The sequence below is a fragment of the Rhineura floridana genome, chromosome 1 (genome assembly GCF_030035675.1).
Source record: "Rhineura floridana isolate rRhiFlo1 chromosome 1, rRhiFlo1.hap2, whole genome shotgun sequence".
NCBI lineage: Eukaryota > Metazoa > Chordata > Lepidosauria > Squamata > Rhineuridae > Rhineura > Rhineura floridana.
In genome coordinates, this window is record NC_084480.1 from 136,464,584 (window position 1) to 136,489,061 (window position 24,478).

Sequence of the window (24,478 nt, forward strand, 5' to 3'; positions counted from 1 at the left end):
CTTGTGATTCTTGAACAGCATCCTTCCATGCTTTGTGGCAAATTATTTTTCCAACAGAGGGGTACCTGATTGATGTAGTTGGCTGGACTTTTAATAGATAATTACATAAATATGAACCACTTGAGACCAGAAACCAGTTTGAGCGCCATGACTTGTCTCTGTAGTATCCGGATAGCAAATATAAATCAGTAAGACAGAGTGAGTTAAATCAGGTTTGTACAAATTATGATCCACCAAGCTCCCAAATACAACTCCTTCATTCCATTTTTGCAGTTAGAAGCAAGTGGCCCAGTAGGTCACTCTATATGGCTGATGAGCTGCATTGGGCTTGCTGGGTCATACGTTGTACAAATCTGCATTAACATATTTTCATATGATTCTACAGTCTGGGAACAAAGGCATCTATCCACACGCTCTAACTGTACTAGCATTCCCATTTAAGCATATTAATTCTCACAAACATTGCCATTTTAACCTGGGGTTGAAGTGGTGGTGGGACATCAACCAACACTGGAAAAGAGTTCACATTTTGGAAGAAATGCTACTTGATAACCACTAACCTGGAAGAAAGATCTAGCTTCTCTGTACCTACATTCAATAAATCTAGAGTGGGACCATTCCTCTAGGAACTGAGATGGCTCTTTTGGAATCTGGACTGTTAACCCATCAATGGAAACACTTAGTAGCTCTAGCCTGTTATGAAGGATAAAAAAGTTACATTATCCTGGTCAGAAAAACTAAGAAAACAAGAGCAACTTTCATATTTGTAAGATCATTAAAGCAAAACAAAACATTGATGGCAATTGCAGTCACTTCAGATCCATAGATTGCAAATGGTCTATTTTCATCCAAATACACCAAAATCGAAGCAATTTGAAAAGCCCACATCGTACAGGCAAACTTAAACCTTTTAAATCAATATTATTCTGTTGTTGTTCAATGCTGTGCTTATAAATGTGCAGTTTTTTATTATTTAAAACTGTGTCATAAATGTCTAAGGGATGAAAGGCAGACTACCAAAAGGTAAACATGAAAAAGTTGGGAATGCTCTCATTCAGTTGAATTCCTTTAACTGGATGAATCAGCCCATCAGCTATAAGGAGAGAGGTACACTAGTCCCATAGATGACAGATGTATTTGAGCGCTGTTGCCTCTAAGGAATAATAGCTATTTCCAGCTACTAGCATTTAAAGATATAGTCTGACATGATGAGCAACAATCTGTTCTTCTCCCAGTCATTTCTTCTGTTTGGCCCCAGCACCCATACTCAGAGGTAGACGTTCCTCCACACATGGAAGTCCCATTAAGATATCATTGCCAAAGGCCATTGGTAGACACCACTCTTCATTAAATTTGTCTAGTCCTCTTTGAAGCAACAAAAGCCAGCAGCAACCACATCTTTGTGAAGAATTTTCTAAGTTTGAGAGTTTTTTGTTTTTTCTGTTCTGATTCTACTGCCAAACAACACCACTGCACGATTCCCAATTCTAGTATTATGCATCAGGGAATGTGGGTGGAGAAGAATGATGTCATCTCATTATCTGCCTTAGCAAAACACGAAACTACTGATGAAGCCTGATTGAATGTGTAAACTTACACATCTGACTTCATCTGTAGTTCAGCAATGATATGAAGCAAGTCTGGCAGCTATGTTTTTCAAGGAAATCTCAAACATCATGAGAACATAAGAAGAGCCTGCTGGATCAGGCCAGTGGCCCATCTAATCCAGCATCCTGTTCTCACAGTGGCCAACCAGGTGCCTGGGGGAAGCCTGCAAGCAGGAACCGAGTGCAAGAACACTCTCCCCTCCTGAGGCTTCCGGCAACTGGTTTTCAGAAGCATGCTGCCTCTGACTAGGGTGGCAGAGCACAGCCATCACGGCTAGTAGCCATTGATAGCCCTGTCCTCCATGAATTTGTCTAATCTTCTTTTAAAGCCATCCAAGCTGGTGGCCATTACTGCATCTTGTGGGAGCAAATTCCATAGTTTAACTATGTGCTGAGTAAAGAAGTACTTCCTTTTGTCTGTCCTGAATCTTCCAACATTCAGCTTCTTTGAATGTCCACGAGTTCTAGTATTATGAGAGGAGAAAAACTTTTCTCTATCCACTTTCTCAATGCCATGCATAATTTTATACACTTCTATCATGTCTCCTCTAAACCGCCTTTTCTCTAAACTAAAAAGCCCCAAATGCTGCAGCCTTTCCTCATAAGGGAGTCGCTCCATCCCCTTGATCATTCTGGTTGCCTTCTTCTGAACCTTTTCCAACTCTATAATATCCTTTTTGAGATGAGGTGACCAGAACTATAAATGAACTATAAATGAACTATTTCTCTGCCGTTTCTTACTTGTCATAGGCACCAGGGTAGCGGCCAAACTGTAGCTTCCAGAAAGGTACAAATTTCCGGTCCACGTGTTGTTTCAACCGCAACTGTCCATGCCAGAGGTAGTTCCCACTCCTCTCATAGAAGACCACCAGATGGACAGCATGAGCTGCCAGTCTGAAGATGTAGTGCAAGGGAATCTCAGTCCCAGAGAGGTCCTCCATCCCCTCTAGACGTGGGTCTTTGCTCTGAATCTTTAGCCACTGGAATCCTGCTCTCTCAGCAGCTTGAAACAAGCCCACCTGAAATCGACACAGTGCATTTGTTCCAGTCTAGTTAAAAAAAGAACACACTAAAGAGTTCTGCTTCACAAAGGACTTGCATGGAAAACAAGCCCAGTCAGCAGGCCCGGCACCAGAGGGCAGTCAGGCTGGGCCCTAGCTAAGGGCCCTTCCTTAGGGTTGGAGGGCTGCATTCACATCCTGCAAACCAATGTTGCCACAGATCACAGAGTGGGAGCTCCCTAGCACTCCCTCATACAGGCAGCACTGGCTTCAATACGCCCACATGCATACCCCACCTACTTCTTGCATCAAAGTGCATGCTGCGCATGCATGCCTATCTACCATCACCCAAGATGGAAGTGGGGGTTTCCCTAAGGGGTTGACATCCGTGCCGCTATCTTGGTCAATGGCTGGTGTACGTGCTATGCATGCACATCATGCACACTGACGCAAGAGGTAAGTGGGGGGTGGGGGGTGTTGGGCTATGGCGCTGCGGGCCTGGGGCTGGCTGGTGCCCAAGGGTCCAGTCATGCCTGGCAATGGCCCTGCCAGTCAGAATACAACTATCATATAGTGATTCTACCTTTTCTCTGTTCTTTTTGAGTTTGCCATTTCCTCTTTCAGTTAGTTAAGCTGAACCACTCAAAAATGTTCTAAGAAAACCACTGGTGCAGATACGAGTACAAAGATGTTAGTACATCAATCCAGCATACATTAAGCCAGGGGTTTTCACACTTTTAACATGACTACCATGGAATCATTGCAAAAGGTTCTGGAACATGTTCTAGGACTCACACAAAATTCATGTGGGGCCAGGTCACTTTAGTCTCACTTTCACCCTACACAAATTGAGGATGCCTCCTTAATATACTCCTTTAATAGTGTGTGTCTGGGGGGGGGGAATCAGCAGTGATGAGCAAAGTGTCTTTCGGGAAGGTTTGTACACTTCTCGTTGGTTTAGTTCTCTGCAATCTAAGTGACCCCAGGATTCCTTTGAACAGAGTCTGGAAACCCATGCCTACAAAAGCAGACATTTGTTATTTCTTTTCCCTGGCCAGATATAGTGCCTTTCATCATTTTTAGTAGGCCAAGTACACATGTGAGCCAATTTTATCCCTCTCTCCTATTTATTCCTTAAGGAACTCTGGAAAACTTCACTGCTAATCATGATTTCATTACAATGCTCCCAGGCATTTTAAGCGTTTAATGTTATAATTTTAAATCTTTTTTTGTTTGCTGTTTATGTTTACTGTTGGTAGGTTGATTTTATTGTGATATTCTGTATTTTAATCTTTTTGTACACCGCCCAGAGAGCCACTCGCTATGGGCGGTTTAAAAATGAAACAAATAAATAAAATAAATAAAATCACTAGCTCAAACGTCCTGTGAACAACAAAATGCAAAGACTGACCCTTTCGTCTGAATAATGTTTTTTCCCCCTTTTACACCCCATTGGTGTTGCATTATATTCAGCATATTCTTAGACAAATATCCCCATATATCAAACTCTCAACCAGAATAAAAAATTAAGGTTTGCATGGAGGTTCATGATGGGGAACCAGGGCTGACATTACCAAGTTATTAACAGTGTAATCCTTTGCATATTTACTCAATTAAAAATCTCATTATGTTCAATGGGACTTACTCCTCGATAAGTGTGTTCCCCCCAACACACACTTCAATTGTTTTAAACATTTTTCAAACCTTCCTCCTCTCAACACCCAAAATAAAATTGAAACCCCTCTCTATGGACATTCAATCATTCTTACAACCTCCTTTTAATTCTAATACACAACTCACTAGGCTTTACACCAGCCTTTCTCAACCAGTGTGCCTCCAGATGTTGTTGGACCACAATTCCCATCTTTCCTGACCATTGGCAATGCTGGCTGAGGCCAATGGGAGTTGTGGTCCAACAACATCTGGAGGCACACTGGTTGGGAAAGGCTGCTTTACACAGTTCTCTGGATACCATATACAATCTATCTGATCTGTTTCTGTATGACTTGTTCTTTTATGCTTTTCTCCAGTTTTCCTTCCGAGGAATAACTAGTATCTATAAGATAAGAAAGCCAAATAGAAGATGTGTCATCTTCAAATTTGAGCTTCTGGGACATACTGCTAAGAAATCTGTTGTTGCCAGGGGTAGGGAAGACCTTCTAGGCATAATTTGTCCTGTGGTCAGGTCATTCTGAGACTTTCCCTCGCTTCAAAGATTTCTGGGAAATTCACTATAAATGATGAACCCCTTAACCTGTGCGCTTATTACATTAAAGAGTTGTAAACTTAATCATGGTTAAGTAAATCTAGAAGAGACAAACTTGCCTCAAGTTTCCAGGTTTTGCCCAGTAGTGCAAACGTAGTAAAGTCTCGTGGAGCACAGAAGTACTTGCATTCTGAGCGGCTGCCATCAGGAGAGGACCTGAGCTCCTCTAAGTCCTTGTCTATTAGTCCCAGAAGCACTGGGTCAATCAGATGCACAGGTACCTTGTAGCTGGACACCAAACTAAGGAATTTCTTAACCGCATGCTGCTTAAAGAGACAGGGAGGAAAAAACCATCTTAAAGCTTTAGGAAAACTAAAAATCTGTGCCAATTAAGTGTTAAGAACCAGTATCATGCTAATCAAAGCAGCGACAGAGATCTCAAAAGCTGTTAAAGGTGGAAGACAACAGTTTTGACTTTGTCCAGTGCCTAAAGGAAAGAAGGAAGACTCTAGTAAGGAGTTCCACAATTTGGGTACCACCACTGAGAAGGCCTTTTCTCTAATAGCGTAACTAGACTAAAAGAAGGCACCTGGAGGAGGGCCACTGAATCAGATCTTAATTTGTAGGCAGATTCCTGTAGAAAATGATGTTCTTTGCACTCTGAGCTGTTTATGACTTTAAAATTTAAGACCACTGTTTTGAATTGGGCCCAGAAGCAAACCAATAGTTACTACAGCTTTCTCTGGCATAATGTGTTCGTGGTCAGTCTCAGTAAACCATTTGGCTGTCACATTTTGTATCAGTTGTGGCTGCCAAACACTTTTCACAGGCAGACCTACATATAATGCATTTCAGTAGTTTAACCTGAATTTAGCCACAGCATGGATAACTATATCCAGACTACAAGAATGGATGCACCTGGTCCACCAGCCAAAGCTGGTGAAAGGCATTGCATGCTACAAACGTCACTTATGCACTTAGCAGCAAAGCAGATGTTTAAGGGCACCCCAAAGATGCCAATATGATCTTTAAAGAGTAAAACCCGATTAAGAACTGGCTGAACACTTCCTTCCTGGGTAGACAGGTCATTTATCCAAAAGAACATTTAACTTGTCTGTTTCAGCTTCAGTTTGTGAGCCCTTATCCAGCCCAATGCTGACTCTGGGCCTCCATGACTACATCCAGAGGCAATGAAAGAGAAAGAAAGGGTGGGATGTCATCCCGCATACTGACATCACCCAGTTCCAAACGTCTTCTGCCAGCAGTTCCATACAGATGTTGAACTGCATGGGAAGCACACACATTACAGCACAAATGTCACGGTGCCAAACTGCAGTCCCAAAGCATCACCTTCTGAAACCAGGTAGGAGTGGAACCACCGGAATACAGTCATCCTCAATTCCCATCCAAGACAGCCAGTCCAAAAAGTTACCATGGCTGATGGCATCAAAACCACCGATGGACTCAAAAGGGCACACTCCACCATCACTCTCCTGGTACAGGTCAGCTAACAGGATGGCCAAAGCTGTTTCAATTCCAAAGCCAGACTGACATTAGTCTAGAAAAGTCGTTATCATGCCGGTGAGCAACCACCACCTGTTCAAACACCATGCCTAAACAAAGGGAAGATGCATGATCAACAGGACCTGGGAAAAGCAGCTGGGGCAAGCCCTTCCTTTGGAGAGGCATTAAGCAGCTCCCAGAGCCACCTGACTGCCCCCACACAGCTAGCTAACACTGGCCTGGATGGGCAAGAGTCAAACATACAGGCTTTCCCTATGCACTCGATCCATATCCTCAGGCTGCACCAACTGAAGGTTATCCATGCCACTCTGACTGGATTGTATTCTGGGAGTGTCCTGCATCTGCACCATATACAAACTGGAGTTTAAGTAAGAGCAGATGTCACACACACACAAAATGGCAATGGGATAAAATTCTTCACACGTGGGCATAACTTTATCTGTAAGAGACCGTGTGCGGGTCTTAACTTGGAAAAGGAGCAATGAATGCTTCTTTCGTTTAGGGCAGTGATTTTCACATTGTATTTCAGTGCTACAATGACTTCAGCTGGAATAAATAAGACCCAGCAAATGCAGTTCTGCAAGAGGTCTTTAGGACCGGTAAGAATTTTTAAAAAACTAATAACATCAGAGTAGTAGTACTTACCCACTGACTACTGTCTTGTCCAGCTTTGCTCCCTTTAACCTTGGGGAAAACAGCAGCATTCTAACAAAACCAAACAAGAGAGAAGAGGCTTCGCAAGTCAAATCCAAGTTCTACCATCATGATAAAGTTATGAAAAGTGAAGAACAGTCTTCTGCCAGAGGCTGATGGCTCAGGCTGGGCTACACAGCAAAAAGAAGAGTCTAAAGGCAGTGATCTGATCAAAGAGATCGTACCCTGAGAACATCCTACCCTGCCAACTCTGCTCTGCCTCTTCCTGCTCATTGGTTAGCCCAGCCTGAGCCATTTAGTCAAAATCAGACAAGGATCTTCTTGGCTTTGTTTCTGCTATGTTGGGGGGGGGGGGAGTCCAAGTGAGACCCAATCTGATTGCTTCAAAATTTAAAAACTGCTTGAAAACCCTGCAGCAGCTTCAGTGGGACTCTGCAACCCAAAATAGAGGGGAAAGGATGTGTTCCAATTAGCAATTGTCTTCCGCTTACTCTCTGGGGGTCACTGAATTTCTCAATCGTGTATATGAAAAGAAATTGTTTTAATATTATTTGCGTTACCATTAGGCAGACACCTTTGTTGTATCGGTTTCAATGCCTGCAAGAAACTTGTTTGTTTACCTAGACATGCAGTTTTATTATGTATTTTTTAAAAAACTATGGATTTTATTGGTATTTTCTTACGAACATTTTATATTTTTAATACAAACTTAGAAAGTTTTTGGTTTTTAATTAAGCAGCATATAAATTTTGTTAAATAAAAAATTTAAAGCTGATGTTCCTAAACACAGTTTCTGCTGGCTTCCTAGCAGATTTCCCTCAGCACTTTGTCGTTTGCCCTCTTCCTGTACCTCTTGAACAAAGGGCACCAAGCTGGACAGTGTGGGAAGTGGCAATAGGTTCACCTGCCCCCATATTTATGGTGAAGCCAGCTTCTTGGAACAGACAGAACAGAAGAGCATGGTATAATGGTTAGAGGGCTGGTCTATGGCCTGCAAGCCCAGGGTTCAAATCCCCACTCAGCCATGAAATTCACTGGGTGACTTTGGTCCGGTCACACTCCCTGACAACAAACCTCAAAGGTTTGTTGCGAAAATAAAAAATATATATGTAAGTGTAATCATAAAATAAAACCCATACCTGGGGAGGTTGTGCTATTCTTTCTTTTTTTTTTTTTAAAGGCAGATGCCTTCCAATCTAAAAATTATGGAAGTAACAGAGTAAAAAAACATGATGGCTAAAAATTGCTTCTAGGGGAAGAGCATACTTGCAACCACGGTTATTACAGAACTAGCAAAGTAGGTTTCCCTTCATTCTGCCACCACAGCTATAAAATATCCTGAAAAGGGCTGGCAAAACTTGAAGGCTATTCATTACAAGGAGACTTACAACATTAATTCAATTTCACCCTGTGCATGTTTACTCAGAGCAAGATCCACTGGACAGAGTGGGACTTCCTCCTAGTTAAGTGCACAGGAATCCAACCTTAGATTCAAAACCAACTATGGTCCTCCTTCGTAATCTCAATGTGTAGATGTCTATGTTTGATTGATTCTGAACCACAAAGACAGTAGCCAAGGTAGAAATGTGGCAAAATTTGTACCAAAGCTCCACTCCACTTGACCAGCAAATGGCCAAACTGTAACTTTAATATTTGAAGCCTGAGCCGAACCACATTTACTTGATATAAGCCCTATTGATTTCAATAGGATTTACTATCAAGCAAGCATGAAGCCTTGACCTCAATTCTGCCGTCTATTTAACAAACCATTTAAAATCACTAGGAATGCTTGTTTCGACTTATTCTGCTGAGTGTAAGTTTGTTTGTTTTCTAAGTGAATTGCAACAGTTCTTACCTTTGGAGATAAATAATACTTGTAATAATACAACTGGAAAAGGAGAAAGACTGAACTTGTCAAAGTAAGAAGGCCCAAAACCACGTTCTTGTTAATTCTCTGCATTAGTCTTCAGGGCTCTCTTGACTGTCATTTGAAAGCAGGAGCTTGGTTCTTCTCATCTTTTCAAGCAGCAGGCTTAGGTCTCTGCTATGGAAATTAAAGCTGCAGAAACGTAAAAAAATTCAGTGAAGTGCTTGTAATGGCTTTACAAGTTATACAAAAAAGAATAATTGTTTTGTGGAAACTACAGCATAACATTTATTCAAATCGCTTTTAGGTCATCCTAACAAAGAGAAACATTGAACTGCCTGTGTTAATCCCTGTCAGATAGTAAATATAACTCAGTCAGGGTTCTCAATATTTTTTTCCTCTTCGCCACCAGAACTTTTGAACCTGGGGTGGCTAACCCTTTCCCCCCGAGCATGGAATTCACCTTTGGCCAACCGCCTGGGTGTTGCCACCTCACACCCTTGTACACACATGGTCCTCCTCCTCAGCTGAACTGCACTGATCAGTTGAGGAGATGGGCTATAATTACTCACCAAATTATCAACCTAGTGACCAGGGAGCAGATAATTTGCATCGCTATCAGGGGGCTGGGCTGGGCAGAGAGGGATAAACCTCTCAACCAAGATGAATCCCAGCGCTATGTCTGTGTTAATCCCCCCCTTTTGCAGCCGCTGCTAAAAATCAGTGGGGGTCTTGCTCAGGGTGGGTCGGTCATATCAGGCCTCTGGGCTAAAAGGTTGGATATCCCTGTTTTAAAACATGGAGAGACTGAGTAATAAGGGAGATACACCTGCTGAATGCCTGCCTGCAACACACCATCAAAGGTACAAAGAAATCCTTAAGCAAATACATTCTTCCCAAGCCTGTCAGAGAGACGCTGTCTTCACAATCCCAGTGGCGCAATTCCGCAGTTGAAAGCCCCGCTGTAGTCACGCACATCCGTGATTCCCTAACCCTCTCAAAATGAAGACTGTAAGGTCATCGGGGTAGAACCCTCCTTTTTAACTTTTAGTCGCCATAACAGCATATCGTATTTCCACCGATGCCTTAAAAAAGGTTTACATTATAAAATCACAACGTCTACTGTGTCAAATGCGATATAAGAGGAAACACAAAAATGGGAAAACCGGGGGAAAACCCAGCAAATGCAGGTACCTAAATAAATGCCACTCCGTTTAACCGCCTGTACACTCACAGTCCCTGTAGTATGATTGTCATGGGGGTGCGATGTTGAAAGCTGAACACGAGGGAAGGTAAGTAAGCAACCTCCGCTCCCTCCTCCCCTTCTGTCCCTGCACCGCTTTTCGCAATTCAGTTCCCCGTTATTGTTACTGGCCGGGCGCCCGCAGAAGCCTTTTAAAAGCCAAAGGATGGGATTTTTGCAGCACTAAGACAAGGCCACTCTGCTACGTTGCCGGCGGTAGCTGATTTGGGGTGGTGCGAAAAGAGCATAGAGACAGGGAGGAAAAGGCCGCTTAAATTACAAAGATAGACCCTACGGTCAAATCTATGGTTACACAGTACCCTCGCCTCACTTCCGGTTGCTGTTCGAATGCCTCCGTATGCGGGGAGGGACATAACCCAGGAGGAAGTCCTGTGCTGCACCTTCAATTGGGAACCGAAGATCTTATGGTTTCATTGAAACTGCGCCTCTAGAAAAAAACGGCGTGTACGAACGACTTGCTTCGGGGTGGAAGGGGGGAAATATTGCGCCCGCAACAGTTCAGATGTCGGCTGTTCACGCCGATGAGAGCTAGTGTCGGTCTGTAACTCTCATCAGTGGGGTTCTGTGCTGGGGCTAATGGAGTCAGTCCAATAACATCTGGAAGGCTACAGGTTAGCATCTCTGATCTACGTAATGACGAATAGCTGAAGTTATTTAGACTATCCCTCAGTAAATGGGGGACTAGATTGTGTTCAGTTTCTTTTTTAATTTTTGTGTTATTTTGCTCAAGGTGGCCATTTAATACACTTGTAGTTTCAAAAATCGGATTAAACTTGTGTTACAAAAGAGGAACGCCACACACCTCCTCCCCGAGTTGTGAGGGAGTGATCGTGGTGAAGTCAACATTTATTCGTGCGTCCCGTGGCTCCTCAAAAAGGCTTAATCTTTATTATGGAATCAACACTCCTAGGCAGTGGCGTCACTAGGGTTGGTGTCACCCGGTGCAGGAACTCATGGTGTCACCCCCATGGACCTCCTCCAGTACCAGACCATACAGAATCCTTAATAATGTTTTTGTACTGTTACTTGTAAATTGTAATTCCCGTATATCACTGAATGTAATAGCACACATACATACACACACACAGAGCCGGCTGTGGGATCGTCACACAAACCTAGAACATTTTTTCCCTTTCACAACGACATGCAAAAGATTGAACCCAGGACCTTCTGCATGCAAAGCACATGCTCAGCCTACCACTGAGATATAGGGTAGAAAAGCACTCACTGTTCTGCTGGCCTGGGGATAATTCTGAGGGCCAGTTAGAGAGGCTTGGAGGGCCACATTTGGTCTCTGGGACTGAGCTATCCTTCCCCCCCCCCATTCTAATGAGCAGCCACAAGTGAAGCAGGGCAGGGGGTGTAGAAATCCTGATTCAATAGGTCCCCTTCCCAAGTCTACACAGTTTTGTTTTGGCTTCAGAGGATCTCCAAATCAAGGATTACAGGGACAGAAGAGGCAATGTCATTTCCACACAGAATTGAACTGAAACCTATCTTTTTTTGAGAATGAAGCACTGGGTATCATACTGCACCAAGTCTAACAGCAATGGTAAATTTCTAAAAAAAAAAGTGCCAAAGCTCACAGGTGCTCCATTGGTCGGGGGGGGGGGAGGTTAGACCCATTGATTTTTGGAAGCAGGGTCCCTATGTCTCCAGCACCCTACAAGCCAATCAGCCTGAAAGGAGTGTAAATTACTGAGAAGAGTCTCCTAACATGCTTCCTTGTCCTTGCCTGCTGATTGGAGACAAGCAGAGTGAAATGAGATGAGTCAGCCACTGAGAAGACCCTTCTCAGTAGCCAACACTCCCCCCTTTCATGCTTACTGGCACCTAGGGATGTATGTTGTTGTGGGAGAAGGTATTAACAAGGATCTCATTCTCAACCCAGCAGCAAAAAGGGTGTGGCTGGGAGTGTCATGAAGCTGTATTCTATTGTAAACCACTTTGAGATCTTTTAGACAGTAAGCGGTCTATCATCATCATCATCATCATCTTTACTCTAAAGCAGGGGTGGGAAACCTTTTTTCAGCCCAAGGGCTACAGCAGACTGGCCAGAAAAGTCTCGATAAGACCGGCACATGAAATTTGGATAAACTGGTATTCATCCAAAAAACTATACTGAAATGGTTGATTGATGGAGATATTTTCATGGATAAATGCACACACTAATATTTGCATACTGAGAGTCAGTGGGATGAAGATTCCACACTTTCTTTGTGACATCAGGAATATAAGAGGATCACTCATGCTGTTGATAATTGTTTTAATATATAACACACTAGATTACAGTAAAACAAAATCCCCTGCTATTTGGGGGGAAGTGAGATGCATATAGTGGGTTACATTTTCTCTAACTTTCTTGTAAGAGTGCTGTCATATTAATTTGGAGATGGTCTGGCTGTAGAGATGGAAAGGTGCAAGAAAGGGCAACCAAAATTTAGCAGGCAGCTGGATCAACTCCCATATGAAGAAAGCTTACAATGTCTGGGGCTTTTTAGTTTAGAAAAAGGGCAACTAAGCTAAGGGGGGTCATGACTGAAATGCATTACATTACGCATGGTAATGGAGGGCCAAAATTTCTCCACACCTGCATTATAGAATCATAGAGTTGGAGAGGACCTTGAAGACTGTCTAGTCTAACTCCCTGCTCAGTGTAGGAAATTCAGAAGTAGAACATCCAAGAGATGGCTGCAAGAGTGTCTGCAGAAATATTGGGGGAGGGGGAAGGTCTATGAATTGTTACGACAGGCCATTGGCAACTCACTCCACCCACCTTTCCATTTAGAATTCTGGGGGAGGCTTGCCCTTCCACTTGCATACACCCTTGGATGGCTCTCCATCTTCGAGGTAACTGATTCTGTTGTTGAACTGCTCTTACCGTTTAGAGGTTTCTTCTAGTGCTCAGCCAAAATCTATCCTCCTGTAACTTAAGCCCATTAGATCTACTCCTGCCCTCTGGAATAGTACAAAATAAGCCTTTATCAACTGCACAGACACACCACTGTCTGGAAGCCATTTTCAATGGCTTCAAAATAATAATTTTATGGGCCCCTGCTGGGAGGAAGGACAGGATATAAATAAAATAATAAATAATTTTCAATTATTGTTTGCATAATAATTGTTTTCTCTCTTGAGTCCAGTATGCACAAACAAGAGTGACTACAGCATAGTGAATACAGTGCCAGATTTGGAACTGGTAAGATGAGTGTTCAAATTTCTGTTAAGATGCTGCCTTGCATCATGTCAGACTATTTTTATACACCTAGCCCAGCACTGTCTAGTCTGACCAGCAGTGGATGTCCAGTGTCTCAGGCTGGTTGCTCCATGTCAGTGGGACAGTGGAATCCATTCCGGGTTTTAATCTGAAATTTCAAGGAGCTGTCCAAAGTCAGACTACAGCCCAGAGTGGATTCCACTGCCCCACTGGCATGGAGCCACCAGCTACCACTGGAAAGAGGTCTTTTCCCATCACCTGCTGCCTCATCTTTGTAACCGGAGATACCAGGGATTGAACCTGGGACCTTCTGCATGCAAAACATATGCTTTACCACTGAGCAATGGCCCACTCCCAGCTCTTCTTCCACCATGAAGCTCACTGGGTGAGCTTGGGAAGTCACCAACTCTCAGTCAGCTTCACACTGCTAAACCCATGGGAAGCTGGCCACCAGGGCAGCCCTATCAGTAATTTTACTACTGCATTGCTTAAGTGTCCACAGCATCTTTACAAGGAAGGAGGATGGCGGGAAAACAAAACAAATTGACCCTGTCTCCGGTGACACACACACCCAGCCACCTCACCAGGTCTAGTGGTTACCAGCCGGCACTGGCTAAGCCATGTATTTTCATCTAATAAATGCAAATTAGTACATTCATATTAGAGTAGCCACATTTGTTACTGTCAAGTTCCTGGTGTTTCCTCTGGTGGAGGAGGTAAAAGTAAAAAAGAGCATGTATAAAGAATGGAAGGAAGGACGCATCACCAAGGAAGAGTACCGACGAGCGGCTCGGGCTTGCAGGAATAGCGTAAGGAAAGCTAAAACCCAGAACGAGCTGAGGCTGGCGAGGGAAGCGAGGAACAACAAAAAGGGTTTTTTCAGATATGTTCGAAGCAAGAGAAAGACCAAGGAAACGGTGGGACTGCTGCTCAATGAGGATGGCAAAATGTTGACAGATAACAAGGAAAAGGCAGAAATGCTCAATGCCTATTTTGCCTCCGTTTTCTCCCAAAAAGGGAACAGTGTGCAACCTTGCATCGGTAGCAATCTCAGTAAGGGGTCGGGATTGCTGTTCAAGATTGATAAGGAGATAGTCAGGAAATACCTAGTTAACCTAAATGAGTTCAAATCTCCAGGGCCTGGTGAAATGCATCCCAGAGTATTGAAGGAACTTGCGGATGTACTCTGAGAACCTCTTGCCATCATCTTTGAGAAATCATGGAGAACGGGAGAGGTGCCGGAGGATTGGAGACGGGCAAACGTCGTCCCGCTCTTTAAAAAGGGTAAAAAAGAAGATCCGGGGAATTACAGGCCGGTCAGTCTGACTTCAGTACCAGGAAAGATATTAGAACAGATAATAAAAGAGTCCATTGGCAACTATCTAGATGGCAATGCTGTGATTAGTAGGAGCCAGCATGGGTTTGTCAAGAAAAAATCCTGTCAAACTAATCTTTTTTTGATCGGGTCACTACATTAGTAGATGGTGGAAATGCTGTACATGTCATCTATCTAGATTTCAGCAAAGCGTTTGACAAAGTCCCCCATGACCTTTTGATTAGCAAACTGGTCAAATGCAGACTAGATGGAAATACTGTCAGGTGGATTCACAACTGGTTGGAAAGCCGTACTCAAAGAGTGGTCATCGGTGGCTCTGCCTCGGACTGGAAGGAGGTTTCGAGTGGAACGCCACAGGGTTCTGTCCTGGGGCTGATACTCTTCAACATTTTTATCAATGACTTAGATGATGGGGTGAAGGGAAGCCTTATGAAGTTTGCGGATGATACAAAACTGGGAGGGATAGCTAACACAATGGAAGACAGGAATAAAATCCAAAGGGACCTGGATAGACTGGAAAATTGGGCTGAAATTAATAAAATGAAATTCAATAAAGACAAATGCAAGATTCTGTATTTAGGCCACAAAAACAAAATGCACGGGTACAGGATGGGAAATACCCAGCTTAGCAGTAGTGTGTGTGAGAAGGACCTTGGAATTGTAGTGGATTGGAAGTTGAACATGACCCAGCAGTGTGATGCTGTGGCAAAAAAGGCAAATGCGGTTTTGGGCTGCATAAACAGAGCTATAGTTTCCAGGTCGAGGGAAGTAATAGTCCCACTATATTCTGCATTAGTCAGGCCTCATCTGGAATACTGCGTTCAGTTCTGGGCGCCTCATTTTAAGAAAGATATAGACAAGTTAGAGCGGGTTCAGAAGAGGGCGACAAGGATGATAGCCGGTATGGAGAACAAGTCTTATGAGGAAAGGTTGAAGGAACTTGGCATGTTCAGTCTGGTGAAGAGAAGGCTGAGGGGTGACATGATTGCACTCTTTAAGTACCTGAAGGGCTGTCACATAGAGGAGGGTACAGATTTGTTCTCTGCTGCCCCAGAGGGTAGGACTAGGTCTAATGGTTTTAAGTTGCAGGAGCATAGATTCAGATTGGACATTAGAAGGAAATTCTTGACAGTAAGGGCAGTTCGGCAATGGAACCGACTTCCTAAGGAGGTGGTGGGATTCCCTTCGCTGGATGTCTTCAAGCAGAGGCTGGACAGCTATCTGTGGGAGATGCTCTAGCTGTGGATTTCCTGCTGTGAGCAGGGGGTTGGACTTGATGGCCTACAAGGCCCCTTCTAACTCTATGATTCTATTATATGATTCTAAAGCTGCAGGAAGTTTGCAAGGAAAACTTTTTGTGATATGGATATAGTGATAGAGAACTGCACCTCTTAAATTTCTGCCTATCATGCCACTGAGAAAGGTACTGTAGCATAACAGTTAAGAGGCTGAGCTACAAATCTAGAAGCTCCTGGTTTGACGCTCACCTCTGTCATGAATTCACTAGTCCTTCTTGTCCTCAGCTGTCTGTCTGGCCTACCTTACAAAGTTGTTGGAAGGATTAGAATGAACTAATTTATGTGAAACAACATGTTTAATGCTAAACAGCACAATCCTATGCACTCTTACCTGGGAGTAAGTCCAATCACACACAAAGGAAGTTGCCATATGCCATGTCAGTCTATTGGTCCATCTAGTTCAGTGTTCTCAACATTGAGAAAGTGGATAGAGAAAAGTTTTTCTCCCTCTCTCATAATACTAGAACTCGTGGACATTCAAAGAAGCTGAATGTTGGAAGATTCAGGACAGACAAAAGGAAGTACTTTACTCAGCGCATAGTTAAACTATGGAATTTGCTCCCACAAGACGCAGTAATGGCCACCACCTTGGATGGCTTTAAAAGAAGATTAGACAAATTCATGGAGGACAGGGCTATCAATGGCTACTAGCCATGATGGCTGTGCTCTGCCACCCTAGTCAGAGGCAGCATGCTTCTGAAAACCAGTTGCCGGAAGCCTCAGGAGGGGAGAGTGTTCTTGCACTCGGGTCCTGCTTGTGGGCTTCCCCCAGGCACCTGGCTGGTCACTGTGAGAACAGGATGCTGGACTTGATGGGCCACTGGCCTGATCCAGCAGGCTTTTCTTATGTTCTTATGAGTGACAGCAGCTCTCCAGGATTTCAGCAGGGGACATTCCCAGCCTTAGCTGGCAACTGATCTTTTACATGTAAAGCAGGTGCCCTTCCCTAGGAAGCAGGACTTGCTCCCAAGTAAACTTACATAGGATTGTACTGCAAAACTGCTGTACCAACTTTTGCCTACCTAGTGCCCTCCAGATATTTTGGACTACAACTCCCATCAGCCCCAGCCAGCATGTGTAAACCAAAACATCTGGAGGGCACCACGCTGGCAAAGACTGCGCTATACAAAGAAGCCTCAATCAAACACTATTTTGATTTTTTCAGCCATGAAGCTTTCACTGAGTGACCTCACAGCGGTTGTTAAGATAAAAACGCGGGGGGGGGGGGGAGAACAAGAACTCTATGTTGCGCTGAGCCCCTTAGAGGAAGAACAGGATTTTAAAAAAATAAATAATAAATATAACATATATATTTTAAGTGTATTTAAAGGCATTTCTAAACCCCTTAATATTTTTTTAAAAACGCTAAGTGGCGCACAACATAAAAACAATAAGCAATACCATTAAAACAAATATACTTAGAGAGGAAGGACAGAAATTTTTTTAAAGTCATGAATGAAGTGCATATAAACGTAGCCACACTACCAATAAAAATTAATTAATTAAACGTGTTAAGTGTGGAAGGACCCCTTCCCTCCGTTCTAAGAGCAGCAACAGGTCCGCGTGGCTTTACCCACCTTTGGAGGGCGTGGCTTTAGTTCTCTGCTTTTGGCTAGCGGCGGCATCTGACACCTGGAGGACCACTTTGCCCTTCCTCACTGAGCTGCCCATGGCTGTGGTCGGCGAGACCCCAACGCCTGCGTCTCAGGCAGTTCCGCCTGCTTGCATCGCCCCCTGCTGGCCTTTTGGCACAAACACCACTAAAATTAGATGCCGAGTAGCTACCTCAGCAGGGAGAGAGGGGGGTATTTGAAGTCGGGCTTCCTGCTGTTCCCCCTCCGCCTTCCACGTGTTGTTAGCGCGGCGGGGGGCAGGGCAGATCTCCGCCTGCCGGCGGCGGTGCCTAAAGCGCGCAGCGGCTCTGGGTGTCACCCCCGTCTCGTGGTGTCACCTGGTGCGGCCCGCCCCTGCCGCACCGCCCCTGCTCCTAGGCCAGCTAGATCGATTAAACTTCCCCAGGAAACACTCACGTTTAGACTGACGGACAACTACACCTCTAAATCAAACAGTAGAGGGAATGTTCTACCTTACAAAAGCTCCGTTTGAAGAAAAAAACACGCTGGCCTATCAGCCTTTGAGAGAACAAATACCGTGACGTGGCGTGACGTAAAGTGGGTCGCAACGGCACCACCACCATACAAATACATGGTTAAAAATTAAGAAATGGGTCCCCCAATACATAGCTGAGTTAAAGCGGGCCTTGGATCTGAAAAGACTAGCATATCCACTACCGTGGAAACGTTTCAGTAGTTTTTCATTGCTACCAATTTTACTAGCATATTATAGTAAGTCCCTGATGAATAATTGCCATAAATTAAAAATACAGCATCATTGCCCATCCATCTTCAGATAACATTGCCATCTGCAATAGGTGAACAAAACATTTCCATCCCCTCCTTATTAGACAAGGTTTTATTTGCCTGTTATACTGTCTAGGATAGTTATTTATTTGATTTATATCCCTCCTTTCCTCCCAGCAGGAGCCCAGTTATAGCACTTCCTACTTTCAACCCTACAGAAGATTATATAGCCTACAGGTAATGTTTTATGGCAAGTTTGGGGGGCAGGTTTAGTGTTCCTACAGTTCATTTTACATTGGTGTTCAGGTTAAACATCTCCTTTGCCAAAGAAAAGTGGTTCCCTACACTTCTTAGTACTATATGATTCTCAGGAAAAAAACACAGCAAAAGATTTACGAGTTTTCATAAGTTTATTAATACAAAACCCCTGCAAAACGTATTTGACTTAAAGACACAGCAAATAAAAACACCCCATGGGCTCTAAAGCACCCCAGTTGTACAGTGTTATGGCAGGTAGGCCTGTTGTCTGAGAATACTTGGCTAGGATAAAGAATGAAGCACTGAATACCTGAGGTACTGTCAATGCAGTGTCCACATTTAGTAAGATCAGTGTGAATGTAAAATTAATATGCATTCTTATCTCAATACTTTATGCCGGAGCAATGATAGGGAGCCACTTTGAGAAGGCACATGCAGACATGTTTTTATCAGTGGTGAAAATGAACAGTCCACTTATGGAGAGAAACTGCTCATTGTACAGTACTGAGAATACAGGTTTAGATTTCCCTTTTAAATCAGTAAGGTTCCAGAACACTTCAGTTTAATGCCAAGGACAAAAGTAATGACCATAAAATGTAAGGTCAACAAGTGTGGCAGTCACACACTAATAAACTTTATTGATACACCACACACTAAGTTATAAGTTGCATAATTAAAATGCCAGTATTTGCTAGATTACAGATTGCCTCAAAACTGTTCTGCACCACATAAATGAATCTGGTCCTAGGAGACAAGGTAGAGAACAGAGGCGATCTTATATGAATATTTCTGCTTCATTCAGTTAAAGGATAAGGATGTATTATGGATTCATTACATAGTCCTCAAACTTAAACTGAATTCTTAGACTATCTCATATAGTCATAGTATAAGTTCCAAATATTAGACCCTTAAAATCCCATTCATATTACCATATGTATGGCTTGGGCTTTTAGCTGCTCTTCTGAAACCTAAACAAGCTCATAGTTTTGGATTTAAGTTCAATTGTGTATTCTGTTTGCTACTCTATAACATAAAAGGGAGTCACATTTTGTTACATAATTATGTTACAGTAGATGGTTCCATAATTTCTGTAAACTAAGTTAGCAATACATATTTGTTTCTTCCTGTAAATATACAAAACAAACTTTAATTCGCTACAAATATAAAAATACTTTAATTTTACAAGGGATGAGCAGGCAAATTATATACACACTATGTCTTGTTTGTTATCTAGCGTATCTACCTGAAGAGTTAATGCAATCAAATCAAGTAATCGTTTTGCTCTATTGCACTAATATCTGCATGCCTGCCATAGAACTAGAACCGATCAGTGGTGTTAGCTCAAGTTTCATAAACAATGTCTAAAGTGCTTAAGCCATTTCCTCTGTCAACATACCCTATTTCATTAAAGTGATATGGGACTACCCTGCTGAGCAGCCATCAGAACTAAGCACCTGTGCCTCAGATTTCACAGTAATGATCCTTCCATAAGGGTAAAAATAACCCACCATTCTAAGTTTATGCTTCCTGATACATGTCAAATCTTTAAACACTAGTACTACACTTGGAATAAAAACTGCATATCAGTTGATTTGTGGAAAATTTACACAGATGCCTGCATAATTCAGTAGACCTTGTGCATGTAAATTATTCAGTCAACTCTGATTTTAGATCACTTCAGTTAGCAAATACAAGCCATATTAAGACAGTACTGCTCATAGACAGAGCAACAACCTTCAACATGTAATTCCAATTTTACAAGTATAGCAGCATGATTCAGAGTAATCTGATGCTCATTTACAGTACTCAAAGCATCAGTAAGATCTTTTAGCATTTTCTATTTTCTCTCAAGCAGCATGGTGGCATTTATCTTCACTGGGCATAACCAACCAGTTATCAAAACATCTTTATTTCACAAGTCAAGTGTGCAAAGAATAAAAAAGTTAATTTAAGTGCTGCAACTACAAAGCTATACATATCAGAAGGATAGGACGATTCTTCCAGTATAGAATGTTACAATGAGATAAATAATGGGTTCATTGTTTGTTAGAAAATATAAGACTGGGTAGAACATGATACTCAAGGGATCTGAGAAATTTTACTCTGAGTTGTTGCTAGGGAACTCTTTTGCAAGAGGAACATTTTGAGAAAACTGATTAGATCAAAGTAGCCACAGGAATTCTGATGAAGCAATTTACATTATTCAGTTGAAAAGTTGAACATTCAAACTGAATTTTGACATTTTGAAGATAACTGCATGTATCCATTTCTCTAAAAGTGAAAACACTCAAATGTCCTTAATAAAAAAGCAGTTTGCTTCATACTGTTTTGTGAAATTTCTCAAGAGTGAGCCAGCAGATCACAGAATATGAAAAACCTAATACCAAGTCCTACAATGGATAAATGAATAGGATGCCAAGTTCAAAATGTTAGTATAAAACGTGAACATGCCATCTATAGCCTGATATACTTCTAACATCACGGAAGGAACTCAGAAGTTAAGAAGCCTTTAAAACTGGAATGTACAATCCACTTTTGACATATAAGGAAAAGTGCTTTAGAGATTTGAAGGTAAGATCATTCTGGATGTTTACCATGTTACAAATCAGGAGTTGACCAGATACATAGTTTTGAGTCCACTGAGTAATTCATGACCCAATCTGAAAACCAAGATGTGGCACAAGCCATTAGTTTACACATAAAAATAGTGGGATAAATATGACTTGATTTGAGTGTACAGTTACCTCAAATAAGTGTACTGAACTCTACACATTCAGAAAAGCTGGAGGACTGTTTTATCAGCATGGGTAACTGCAAAAATTGTCTTAAATTTCCTCATTACTAAACACAGATGCTGGAGATTTAACAGAGGAAAACTGGTCAGAAATACTTTGCTCTCACAATAGTTAACTAAAAGTGAAATCTTCCATTCCTCAAAGCATTTTACATAGTTAATGGACACTGTGTCCAAGCACCAGTTTAAAATGCACTTCTTGGGATTATGTAGACCGTGGTAACATTAGCCATGGTGCCCAGCTGTGTAAAAGCTACCTTGAATTAATAAACAAAACCTAAGTATTTTAACCCCCCACCCCACCTTTTCATTACAATGAGTTCTGGAAAATTAGACTAGCTTTAGATGGTCTTCATTTTTAAAGCTCCTGCGTTTACCCACCAGCTCATCTCCTTTTCCAAGGTCAAGGAGTGAGTGTCAGAAACCTAGAGAGAAGAAAAACGATGAGGGCCTTTAGACTAAGATCGTACTTGTCTTTGCTCCATGTTTTACTGAAATGATCTGTCAAGAATCCATAGGACAAGTAGTCAAACTTAGTCTAACGGTAGTACAAAGCTACAACCTCAAATATCCAATTCTCTTTAAAAAAAGAACAGTCTATTTTCCTATTACACTGCAGATTCACAGTACACTCCTGCTAACATTTCAGTTCAGCCCCACTAGTGGTGCTCAGGCCTTAGAAGTAGCAAGAATACATTAAACCACTGCTCACAAGCTCTTTGAGTAATAACTGCAAAAAAAAGCAGTTAACTTAAGAAGTGGAAACATCATTGGGTAACATTGGTTAGGCTACTAGCTGAACCGCTTAATCCATTTTCATTCTTCTGCAGTGTTTTCACAGCCGTCGGCACCTGCAGCCCTGTTGTCAATGTGAGACCACCACACCAGACCTAGAAAACCAATATACGAAAGGTGAAGAGTTAGCTGCGTTCTGTTCTTTCTTCAAGCCAATTTAAGGCCATGGCTATGTTTGGACATCACAATAAGCCATAGATTATTCTAACTGGAACAAACGGCAGCAAATCTTGGGCTTGTCTGCTCTACCCTCTACTCCTCTGGTGCAGCCGCGAGATTTTCCATTTTTTAAAATAACCAACTGGTTACTCTTAACTATGATTTGTTGAAACAAGCCATAGGTAAAATTAACCACAGTTTGTTGGGTTTGGGCAAAACCAGTTGTGGCTGATCAAAACCAGAAGCAAAAGCGTTCAAGCGCCTCTTAACGACGAAGAGGGATGGGGAACACATGAGCCTGAGAGTGGTTAGGTTTGTTCCTATCAGGATAAACCACCATTTGTGACATCCAAGAACAGCCTTGTGTGCTTTCACAAATGCAACATTTACTTTCCTAGCAGGAATGAACTGCTATGTATGTTAATGCAGTACCAAAGGCAGGATTTTATTTTTTAGAATCAAGTGTATGTTCTAAACAAGCTAGAGATTTCATACAATACACATAACAAAAATAAGAATACTGATAACTTCCGATGACTACCTGTATATTGACTCTTAAGCAGCTATCAACCTGGGCCAGCTGTAAACAAGTTCAGCTATCAGAACCTTCCCTCAAGTCACCCAATTGTAATGCTGTAGGGGTATAAATTCATGGGATTCCAGGGATGGAAGGAAAGAGGTTAAGACACAGATGGAACTGATTTATGTCTGTAGTGATCAGAGCTAAAAGGAAGCTACCAGATTTGGCTTCATAACAGCTTAGCTGACCATACTATATGGGTCTAGATAAAGCAATTTTGTGCTTTCCTAGGTCCAATCTTCTCTTTCCTTCACCCAACCCCAACCCCAAGTAGTACATAACAGAAGGTATTTTTACCTCCCTCCTATGCTGTATGGAAACATTGAGAAAGATTGGGGTTATGGAATGTGTGCCTCGTAGCACCTTCCCAGATCCTACTTTCATCCCCATTCTTGGGTACTTTAAAAACCACTGGGGATCTGCACTATTCACAGCTGAAAGTCTTTCTGGAGTCAATTAGAATCTAAGGAAGCACTCTGATTCCAATCCTATTAGTTGCTGTGGGAGTTTTAGATTCCTAAAAACAAGAAATACCATGGACTGGGACAGCACACATTCCTGAACGTTAATCCTAGTCTTAGGACACAAGCAGGCAAATTTCCTCTCCTCCAGTCCTCTCACTTTCATGTTTTTCCTTCAACAAACTGTTACTCAACTGCCTGCAACATTCTGTAGGCCCGGGAAAACACCGAGCATGGGTTCTTGAAAAACTGTTTTGGGTCTTAACATTTTTTCACAAGCTGAATTTTATGCCTATATAAAGAGGCATCCCCCGCATATGGAGAAACCCCTGTCTTATCTATAATTGGCCTTGTTTCACCATACAGCTGACAGAAAGACCAATAAAAATGATGATCAACAGTAAGTGCCACCTTGTTGCTTTTTGAAAAGCTACAGGCTCAAAACCAAATTAGCAATAGTTACATTTTAAAACTATTATTATTATTATTATTCATTACATTTGTATACCGCCCCATAGCTGAAGCTCTCTGGGCAGTTTACAACAATTAAAAACATATATACAAATTTAAAAACACATTGTAAAAAACAATTTAAAAACATGCTAAAATGCCTGGGAGAAGAGGAAACGGCTTTGAACCATTTGTGTTACCTTTTCTACTTACAAAATTTGGTGTAAACACAAAAATAAATCTCAGGCAGGGAAATGCCCTATATATAAATAATGACTTATCGCTTTCAAGTTTCTAGTACAGGGCAAGCAAACAAAAAATAGCCATGCTTCAACAGAACGTTGTGAAGCATGCAGATCTATACTGCTTCAGCTCCCATTGATGTTTATTTGAAAGGAGAAAGTCAGTGATGTAAAATCTAAAGTAAAACAAAATTCTGTATCAAGGCAATCCAAATTTTGTATAAAATACACACATTGTTTTTCAAATATCAGGGGAAGAGTTATACATTTGCTTTTTTAAGAAGTGTAAGCTATAGGTTTTCAGGAAGGTGAGTTGTGCATCCTGTGACCTTCCAGGTATTGCAGGACTCCAATTCTCATCAGTCTGAGCCAGCATGGTCAGGAATCATGGGAGTTGTAGTCCAG

The 24,478-nt window shown here is 42.2% G+C and overlaps 2 protein-coding genes across 7 annotated transcripts in view; both read right to left on the bottom strand.

Moving 5' to 3' along the window:
- Positions 1-17,901, bottom strand: part of FKTN (fukutin) — a 30,298-nt gene extending 12,397 nt beyond the window's left edge. The window contains exons 1-6 of one of the 4 annotated variants that reach the window (XM_061633067.1): positions 17,552-17,901; positions 8,848-9,051; positions 6,984-7,043; positions 4,934-5,140; positions 2,349-2,626; positions 561-693 (exon numbers count right to left, since the gene is read on the bottom strand). In XM_061633067.1, the coding sequence (XP_061489051.1) occupies positions 561-693; positions 2,349-2,626; positions 4,934-5,140; positions 6,984-7,043; positions 8,848-8,952 (783 nt within the window). In that variant the 5' untranslated portion in view covers positions 8,953-9,051; positions 17,552-17,901. Of the gene's footprint in view, positions 1-560; positions 694-2,348; positions 2,627-4,933; positions 5,141-6,983; positions 7,044-8,847; positions 9,052-10,053; positions 10,334-17,551 lie in introns of those variants that run through there. The other 3 variants (XM_061633077.1, XM_061633087.1, XM_061633058.1) reach the window with 3 other exon arrangements.
- Positions 17,902-18,725: 824 nt separating this feature from the next.
- Positions 18,726-24,478, bottom strand: part of FSD1L (fibronectin type III and SPRY domain containing 1 like) — a 62,892-nt gene continuing 57,139 nt past the window's right edge. For all 3 annotated transcript variants that reach the window (XM_061633110.1, XM_061633100.1, XM_061633120.1), the window contains one exon: positions 18,726-22,276. In XM_061633110.1, the coding sequence (XP_061489094.1) occupies positions 22,154-22,276 (123 nt within the window). In that variant the 3' untranslated portion in view covers positions 18,726-22,153. The remainder of the gene's footprint in view (positions 22,277-24,478) is intronic.